The sequence below is a fragment of the Hypomesus nipponensis genome, chromosome 21, assembly GCF_054491055.1.
Source record: "Hypomesus nipponensis isolate SF chromosome 21, ASM5449105v1, whole genome shotgun sequence".
Taxonomy (NCBI): domain Eukaryota; kingdom Metazoa; phylum Chordata; class Actinopteri; order Osmeriformes; family Osmeridae; genus Hypomesus; species Hypomesus nipponensis.
This window is the reverse complement of record NC_140381.1, coordinates 1,140,307-1,150,404: the sequence shown is the minus strand read 5'-3', so window position 1 is coordinate 1,150,404 and position 10,098 is coordinate 1,140,307. Positions and strand designations below refer to the sequence as shown.

General features: G+C 48.1%; 1 protein-coding gene across 1 annotated transcript; it reads right to left on the bottom strand.

Annotated features, from left to right (window-relative positions):
• Positions 1-5,115: 5,115 nt before the first annotated feature.
• cacng3a (calcium channel, voltage-dependent, gamma subunit 3a) lies at positions 5,116-8,643 on the bottom strand. The gene is made up of 4 exons (XM_084685414.1): positions 8,433-8,643; positions 6,247-6,330; positions 5,906-6,046; positions 5,116-5,708 (listed from the first exon to the last, which is right to left on the bottom strand). Exons 1-4 carry the CDS (start codon positions 8,641-8,643, stop codon positions 5,116-5,118), a joined length of 1,029 nt encoding a protein of 342 aa, XP_084541540.1.
• Between the last annotated feature and the right edge of the window lie 1,455 nt (positions 8,644-10,098).

Genomic DNA, 10,098 nt, shown 5'->3' with positions numbered 1-10,098 from the left:
GAGATAGGGTAAGGCAGGGTGAGGCAGGGTGAGGCAGGGTAAGGCAGGGTGAGGCAGAGTAAGGCAGGGTAAGGCAGGGTGAGGCAGGGTGAGGCAGGGTAAGGCAGGGTAAGGCAGGGTGAGGCAGGGTGAGGCAGGGTAAGGCAGGGTGAGGCAGGGTGAGGCAGGGTAAGGCAGGGTAAGGCAGGGTAAGGCAGGGTGAGGCAGGGTGAGGCAGGGTAAGGCAGGGTAAGGCAGGGTAAGGCAGGGTGAGGCAGGTGTGTGTTCATACATCAGAACACCTCCCCGACACACACACACTCTCTCTCTCCCTGTTATCCTTACACACATAACAAACTCTCTCTCTCTGTTATCCTTACACACACACACTCTCTCTCTCTCTGTTATCCTTACACACACACACTCTCTCTCTCTCTGTTATCCTTACACACACACACTCTCTCTCTCTCTGTTATCCTTACACACACACACTCTCTCTCTCTCTGTTATCCTTACACACACACACTCTCTCTCTCTCTGTTATCCTTACACACACACACTCTCTCTCTCTCTGTTATCCTTACATACATAACAAACTCTCTCTCCCTGTTATCCTTACACACATAACAAACTCTCTCTCTCTGTTATCCTTACACACATAACAAACTCTCTCTCTCTGTTATCCTTACACACACACACTCTCTCTCTCTCTGTTATCCTTACACACACACACTCTCTCTCTCTCTGTTATCCTTACATACATAATAAACTCTCTCTCTCTGTTATCCTTACACACACACACTCTCTCTCTCTCTGTTATCCTTACATACATAATAAACTCTCTCTCTCTGTTATCCTTACACACATAACAAACTCTCTCTCTCTGTTATCCTTACACACACACACTCTCTCTCTCCCTGTTATCCTTACACACATAACAAACTCTCTCTCTCTGTTATCCTTACACACACACACTCTCTCTCTCTCTGTTATCCTTACATACATAATAAACTCTCTCTCTCTGTTATCCTTACACACATAATAAACTCTCTCTCTCTGTTATCCTTACATACATAATAAACTCTCTCTCTCTGTTATCCTTACACACATAATAAACTCTCTCTCTCTGTTATCCTTACATACATAATAAACTCTCTCTCTCTGTTATCCTTACACACATAACAAACTCTCTCTCTCTGTTATCCTTACACACACACACTCTCTCTCTCCCTGTTATCCTTACACACATAACAAACTCTATCTCTCTGTTATCCTTACACACACACACTCTCTCTCTCTCTGTTATCCTTACATACATAATAAACTCTCTCTCTCTGTTATCCTTACACACATAATAAACTCTCTCTCTCTGTTATCCTTACATACATAATAAACTCTCTCTCTCTGTTATCCTTACACACATAACAAACTCTCTCTCTCTGTTATCCTTACACACATAACAAACTCTCTCTCTCTGTTATCCTTACATACATAATAAACTCTCTCTCTCTGTTATCCTTACACACATAACAAACTCTCTCTCTCTGTTATCCTTACATACATAATAAACTCTCTCTCTCTGTTATCCTTACACACATAACAAACTCTCTCTCTCTGTTATCCTTACACACACACACTCTCTCTCTCCCTGTCTGTGTGTTTATGTGTATATGTCTGTTTATGTGAGTGTGTGTGTGTATATATGTATTTATGTAAGTGTGTGTGTATATGTCTGTTTGTGTGAGTGAGTGTGTGTATGTTTGTTTATGTGAGTGTGTGTATGTGAGTGTGTGTGAGTTTTGGAGTGAGTTCCACAGAGCTGCTCTGATAGGGGTGATCAGGTGATAGGATCAGGTGATCAGGTGATAGGATAAGGTGATCAGGGGATAGGATCAAGTGATCAGGTGATAGGATCAGGTGATCAGGGGATAGGATCAAGTGATCAGGTGATAGGATCAGGTGATCAGGTGATAGGATCAGGTGATCAGGTGATAGGATCAAGTGATCAGGTGATAGGATCAGGTGATCAGGGGATAGGATCAAGTGATCAGGTGATAGGATCAGGTGATCAGGTGATAGGATCAGGTGATCAGGTGATAGGATCAGGTGATCAGGGGATAGGATCAAGTGATCAGGTGATAAGGATCAGGTGATCAGGGGATAGGATCAAGTGATCAGGTGATAGGATCAAGTGATCAGGTGATAGGATCAGGTGATAGGATCAGGTGATCAGGTGATCAGGTGATAGGATCAGGTGATCAGGTGATAGGATCAGGTGATAGGATCAAGTGATCAGGTGATAGGATCAGGTGATCAGGTGATCAGGTGATAGGATCAGGTGATCAGGTGATAGGATCAGGTGATAGGATCAAGTGATCAGGTGATAGGATCAGGTGATCAGGGGATAGGATCAAGTGATCAGGTGATAGGATCAGGTGATCAGGGGATAGGATCAAGTGATCAGGTGATAGGATCAGGTGATCAGGGGATAGGATCAAGTGATCAGGTGATAGGATCAGGTGATCAGGTGATAGGATCAGGTGATCAGGTGATCAGGTGATAGGATCAGATGATCAGGTGATAGGATCAAGTGATCAGGTGATCAGGTGATAGGATCAGGTGATCAGATGATCAGGTGATAGGTGATAGGTGATAGGTGATAGGTGATAGGTGATCAGGTGATCAGGTGATAGGATCAGGTGATCAGATGATCAGGTGATAGGTGATAGGTGATAGGTGATAGGATCAGGTGATCAGGTGATCAGGTGATCAGGTGTCACCAGCTCGACTCTTAGACACAAGTCACAACAACAATGCGCCTTTTTCAAAATCTTTGTTTATTTATTTCTTATTTCTTGTAAACAGAAACACTGTGATTGGGACAGACATGTGGGTGTACTGCATTTCACAACCAGGGGCCTGTTCCATAAAGCGAGTTTACCGAATGAGCCAGGCTTATGTCAGTTAGTCAGTCAATTTCTAATTCATTTGGTTCTATAAAGCCAGCTCAAAGTAGTTCGAACTCAGTTACTATGGTGAAACTAGCCTGGTCCGGGGCAGACTCCCTGTCAGGCTTAGACCGTGTTGTTGTTTAACCAGATGTTCCTTTAACACTGACCCAACAGGAAAACGATGATTTACCACAGACATTCTTATTTTCCCATTCTTCCTCAGTTCAATATGTAGGCGACATTTATAGAAAATCAACTTAAATACATAGAGATACAACATTTTGCTTAATGCATTAAACAAGGATGAACAATGATTTCAGAATGATACAAACCTACATAGCCTACGTTAAACGTATGGCTCTATGGTAGTTTGTGATTTAAAATGTTTAGGCATCAGGCATATATCTCCATCTACATTATCCCAGTGTAATTATAGCTACATAATTGTTAACAGTAGCCTAATTCAAGTCAGATTTGGGACTTTAAGTCCAGCTTTTTTGAGTGGCCTTTATGGAACAGGGGTCAAATCTCTGTACACCTCTGTATGAACACACACACACACACACACACACACACACAGACACTGTACTTTATAACCAGACCCCTGTACACACACACACACACACACATACATCTTTAGGGTCAAAGGTCAAATAACTGCCAGGTATCTGTGCTTTGATTGGCCAAGTCTGTCTGTCAGCTCAACCAATGGACTGTTTCCTAACCCAACAGGTGGACACAGGAGGAAACAGAGGAAGTATTTGAAAGTGTTTCAAATAGTATTTCAACAATGTCATGACAAGCAACAACTATTGTGAAGAGACGCAGGACACCCATAAACTCTACAGGGTTGACACAGGTTATGTTCTACACATATGTTCTGGGTCATATATGTTCTGGGTCATATATGTTCTGGCCTATGTGTTCTCCATGCATGTTCTGATCCATGTATGTTCTACATGTAAGTTCTCCATCTCTCCTCCTCCTCTCCCTCAGTCCCACTCTCCATCTCTCTCTCTCCTCTCCCTCAGTCCCACTCTCCATCTCTCTCTCTCTCCTCTCCCTCAGTCCCACTCTCCATCTCTCCTCCTCCTCTCCCTCAGTCCCACTCTCCATCTCTCCTCCACCTCTCCCTCAGTCCCACTCTCCATCTCTCTCTCTCTCCTCTCCCTCAGTCCCACTCTCCATCTCTCCTCCTCCTCTCCCTCAGTCCCACTCTCCATCTCTCTCTCTCCTCTCCCTCAGTCCCACTCTCCATCTCTCTCTCTCCTCTCCCTCAGTCCCACTCTCCATCTCTCTCTCTCCTCTCCCTCAGTCCCACTCTCCATCTCTCTCCTCCTCTCCCTCAGTCCCACTCTCCATCTCTCTCTCTCCTCTCCCTCAGTCCCATTCTCCATCTCTCCTCCTCCTCTCCCTCAGTCCCACTCTCCATCTCTCTCTCTCCTCTCCCTCAGTCCCATTCTCCATCTCTCCTCCTCCTCTCCCTCAGTCCCATTCTCCATCTCTCCTCCTCCTCTCCCTCAGTCCCACTCTCCATCTCTCTCTCTCCTCTCCCTCAGTCCCACTCTCCATCTCTCCTCCTCCTCTCCCTCAGTCCCACTCTCCATCTCTCCTCCTCCTCTCCCTCAGTCCCACTCTCCATCTCTCCTCCTCCTCTCCCTCAGTCCCACTCTCCATCTCTCCTCCTCCTCTCCCTCAGTCCCATTCTCCATCTCTCCTCCTCCTCTCCCTCAGTCCCACTCTCCATCTCTCTCTCTCCTCTCCCTCAGTCCCACTCTCCATCTCTCCTCCTCCTCTCCCTCAGTCCCATTCTCCATCTCTCCTCCTCCTCTCCCTCAGTCCCACTCTCCATCTCTCTCTCTCCTCTCCCTCAGTCCCACTCTCCATCTCTCCTCCTCCTCTCCCTCAGTCCCATTCTCCATCTCTCCTCCTCCTCTCCCTCAGTCCCACTCTCCATCTCTCTCTCTCCTCTCCCTCAGTCCCACTCTCCATCTCTCCTCCTCCTCTCCCTCAGTCCCACTCTCCATCTCTCTCTCTCCTCTCCCTCAGTCCCATTCTCCATCTCTCCTCCTCCTCTCCCTCAGTCCCACTCTCCATCTCTCTCTCTCCTCTCCCTCAGTCCCACTCTCCATCTCTCTCTCTCCTCTCCCTCAGTCCCATTCTCCATCTCTCCTCCTCCTCTCCATTACACTGGCGTGGTTCTCCTGTTGGGGGCGTTGCCAAGCAACACCTCTTTGTTTTTGAGAGTGGATAGGAAGCTCCTCCCAGCCTCCATCGCCCCGGCGACAGCGGCCATACTGTTTGGTGGCACTGCGTTTGTCTTCGCTTGCGAGAGGGGCGGGGCCAGGGAGTACATCGTAAACTCTGCCCCGGCGACTGTCGCTGGGGTCGTCTCCCCGGCAACGCCAGCAGCCTTCGCCTTCACCGACGCCGTCGACGACAGTGGGTCGCGGAGTAGCAGCACCCGCGGTGACTGGTCGGCATTGCCGCGATAACTGGAGCGTCGGCGGTTGCCGTAGTAGCGGTTGCGGTAGTAGGAGGAGGAGCTCCGATAGAGGGCCGGCTTGGTGAACGAGGGGCGGCCGCACGTTCGTAACCGACGGTGACGCTCGATGAAGACGTGGACTGCCAGCACGCCCACCATCTCGGCCAGGACGAAGGAGAGCGCCCCGAAGTAGAAGGACCAGCCGTACGCGTAGCTCTTCTTACTGTCGCTCTGCGACGGGTCGCCTGAGTTGGCCGATATGTAGACGATGATGCCGATGATGTTGCTTAGGCCTGGGGGGGGGGGAGCGGAGGTTATTGTTCCAAAACAAGACAGTTGACCTTGGTCTGCAAAACAAAAATGAGTCCACCTTTGTTTGAAGGGGTTGTTCTATGTGTGTGTCTGTGTGTGTGTGTCTGTGGGTGTGTGCCTGTGTGTTTGTGTGTCTGTGTGTTTGTGTGTGTGTGTGTCTGTGTGTGTGTGTGCTGACCAGCAGAGACGAACAGAATGCCTGCACTGAGGATGACGTTGTGGTGGCTCTTGTAGAACTCGCTGGCCGCCACACACACACCCCCCAGGAACAGCAGGGCCACACTGAGGATGGGGAAGAGACTAGACGCACGCACAGCACCTGGGGAGAGAGAGAGAGAGAGAGAGGGAGAGAGAGAGAGGGAGAGAGAGAGAGAGAGAGAGAGAGAGAGAGAGCAGCTGTTTCTTCATGTTGATCACCCTCGGGTGTATGACATCACCTGCTTGTGTGACGCCACTGGCACAAGTATAGAACTGTGTGAGTTGGTGTGTGGGTGTGTAGGTGTGTGTGTGTGTACTCACGCAGTAAATACTCTGCAGCATCTTGTTCATAGTCTGCATCCTCCTGGAAGTGGTCAATGTCCTTACACACACCTCGGAACGTGCCTGTGGACACACACACCCACACACACACCCACACACACACCCACATTGAACATGTGTTTATGTCTGTGGCACTTATGTTTATGTTTGAGTCTGTATGTGTTGATGGGCATGTGTGTGTACTGTATGTACACGTGTGTGTGTGTGTGTGTGTGTGTGTGTGTGTGTGTAGTACACGTGGTCCTGCCATGCCCCCCTGGAGCTGTATCGATTTACCAATATCGATCTTGTGATTGTGTTTCACCATGGTTACGGTGCTAATTCAGTCCAGGCTGCCCCCTGTGACCGGGTCATGTTTCCAACACAACGGACACCAACGAGGAAGAGGACACCCAATATTAATAGCACTATAAATACCACAGAAGAAGAGACCAATCTGATTAGCGTAGCCGCTATGCTAACATGACTCATCAACAAATCAAAGTGGGTTGATGCTCACTGCTAGCATGAAAGCTAACAGATGCTAACCTGATCTGAATAAGACTGATTGTGGAGCTGCTAGGTCAACAGGCAGGACAATCCTGATCACGTCCCACAAAACAAGGTTTATTTTGGGCCACAGACAAAAACAGACTGTCCTCACCCTTGAGGCACGCTTGCCTTTTAATGGTGAGCGGTGACTTCAACACAACAACACACACACCATACACACACATACACCATACACACACATGCCATACACACCAATTACACACACCCCATACACATACACACCAAACACACCAATCACACACACCATACACACCGATCACACACACACACGCCATACACACCGATCACACACACACTATACACACCATACACACATACACCAGCCTTTGGTCTGATGGCCACTAACCCAGCAGCTGTGGTTGAGAGTTGAAACATCTGAAGGTTACAGTGCCTGTATGTTCTGACCCTGTCTGAACACTCCCCTCCCTCCCTCCCTCCCTCCCTCCCTCCCTCCCTCCCTCCCTCCCTCCCTCCCTCCCTCCCTCCCTCCCTCCCTCCCTCCCTCCCTCCCTCCCTCCCTCCCTCCCTCCCTCCCTCCCTCCCTCCCTCCCTCCCTCCCTCCCTGCCTCCCTGCCTCCCTGCCTCCCTCCCTCTGGAATTAGCTGTATAAAAGAACACATCTCCAGTTGTGTGTTCAAAGACCACAGCAGGAATGAAAGAAGGAATGGGGTAAGGGAGGAAGGAAGTGATGAAGGGAGGAAGGAACACATATTTGTTTTTTTTTATTGAGGATAAAAAGGGAAAAGAAATCAAAAGATGTTAAAAAAACGAAAGTTCAAAAGCTGTTAATGAACTGTGATCCTGAACACACACACACTCTCTCAGCTGAGATTGATGTTCTCTCCCAGGCAGCAGGCTTCATTACCCGGTCAACCACTTTGATGCCTCACTGGCAGGGTCACACAACCTCTCTCTCTCTCTCTCTCTCTCTCTCTCTCTCTCTCTCTCTCTCTCTCTCTCCTCCAGCCTCTCTCACACAGCCTCTCTCTCTCTCTCTCTCTCTCTCTCTCTCTTCCAGCCTCTCTCACACAACCTCTCTCTCTCTCTCTCTTCCAGCCTCTCTCTCTCTCTCTCTCTCTCTCTCTCTCTTCCAGCCTCTCTCACACAGCCTCTCTCTCTCTCCCAGCCTCTCTCACACAGCCTCTCTCTCTCTCTCTCTCTCTCTTCCAGCCTCTCTCACACAGCCTCTCTCTCTCTCTCTCATTCAGCTTCTCTCTCTTCCAGCCTCTCTCTTCCAGCCTCTCTCTCACAGCCTCTTTCTCTCTCTCCCAGCCTCTCTCTCTAACTGCCAGCCTCTCTCTCTTTATCACACACACACTCACACAACCCATACATCAGACACACATACAATGTATACTTCTGACACAAACACACACTGGAGCCAGAGGGTCCTGTAGACAGAGAATCCGTGTGTGTGTTGTGTACACACACCTGTAGACAACCACCAGCGGTAACGCACCTATAGCGGGATCATGATAAAACTCATGGTTGTCGCGTGCATTGACGTAGTCATGATCAAAGTGATAATCGGTAAACTTCTTCTTAGCACAGTAGGGCCTAACGCACAGACACGATTAGTTAGAACTGTCCTTATGTGCCCGTTCCAATCTCACCTTCCGTGCAGCACGTGCGCCACAGACCGGAATGGGTCATCACCTCCTCGTTCTTGCGGATGGTCTCGTTGTCGCTTCCGCCCTTGGACCGGCACACCCCACGCGAGTAGAGCCAGTAGTCGGTCCCGACCGCGATGGTCATTAGACTGAAGGCGCAAAACGCCCCCGCCGTCGTCAAGAGCATCATCACGCCTCTGTTAAATAGCTTCATCCCGAACCGCTCCACGCGCTGGTACCGGGACCGTAAAAATGTTACACTCACTGTTTTCTGTTCTTACTCCAACGTCCACTCCGCACGAGTTCAAACATGATACATCGACTTCTCCATGCGCGTAAACTCCCGTTAGTTCAGTTCTTCTTTGTTCCCGCGTCTCCCTCACCGTCACTCACGAGCGCAGCTGGGCATGGCGAAAGGCGCTTCCTATCTTCTCCATTGTTGGACAGCAGGAAATGTATCGAATGTTAACTACATAACAAACCATGAAGCAAAGAAACCTCACTTTGACCTCCCCCAATCTATCTTCCTTCAAAATCCGAAATACAGGTTCATAAAAAAATTACATTTCAGGGTTTATAGAAAAGTTGCCATAAAAAACAAATATATAATCTGATAATTGTTTTATTTTCATGAGGAAAAAAGTTCATGTTGCTTCCTGAGTCACAGTCCGTGAATAACAGCCCCTGAGACAGCGAGAGAGAAAGAGAGAGAGGGGGGGGGAGATTGGAGAGAGAGAGAATGTGTGTGTGTGAGAGAGAGAGAGACAGGAGAGAAAGAGAGAGAGGGGGGAAAGATCGGAGAGAGAGAGAGAGAGAGAGAGGGGGGGGGTTGGGGAGTGAGAGAGAGAGACCCCTACAGCAGTAATTAAACAGCCCATTAGACCTGAGAGCAAAGTGCATGGCAAAGTCCAAACTAGTGATTACCTTTGACCTAAAAAACATCTTTATTTTTAATTAATTGGTAATATGTTTGACTATGATCACTTGACAGCAAACAAACTACACTTACCTTTCTTTTTCCCATTACTTTATTAATGACATAATCAATATTCTAGAACCACCAGAATGAACACCAGAATGTGTGTGTCTGCATGCACTGTATAGGCCTACTGCATTTTATAGGTATATACTGTGTAAGCCTACTGCATTTTATAGGTATATACTGTGTAAGCCTACTGCATCTGTTCAGTGCCCAGTCTGACCTTGTGTAATTCTGTGCATCTGACAATAAAAGACTTGAACTTGAATGTATGTGTCCGCACTAAAAGCGCACACACACACTAACACCTGTCAAATGAAAGTACATTAAGAAAACACAGGAGACAGAATTTGTCAAATGTCATGTAATATAGTGTCATGTAATATAGTGTCATGTAATATAGTGTCATGTAATATAATGTCTGGTATCTTACACACAGTCAGACACAAGGCATGCATCACAAGACCATGATCTGTGACCCCAGTCCTCCCCCTCCTCCCCCTCCTCCTCCCATCCTGACTGGTTTTCCAGAGTTTGCACAGTCCACAATCTTGCATAGTAAAGTTGATTCTCTGTCTTTTTGGATAACTTCCTCCTCCTCCTTTGACTCCTCCTCTTCCTGTAGCCCATCCTGAATTACCTTACCATCCCAAGTTCTAGAACACCCGATAGCCCTTCTACAACACCATC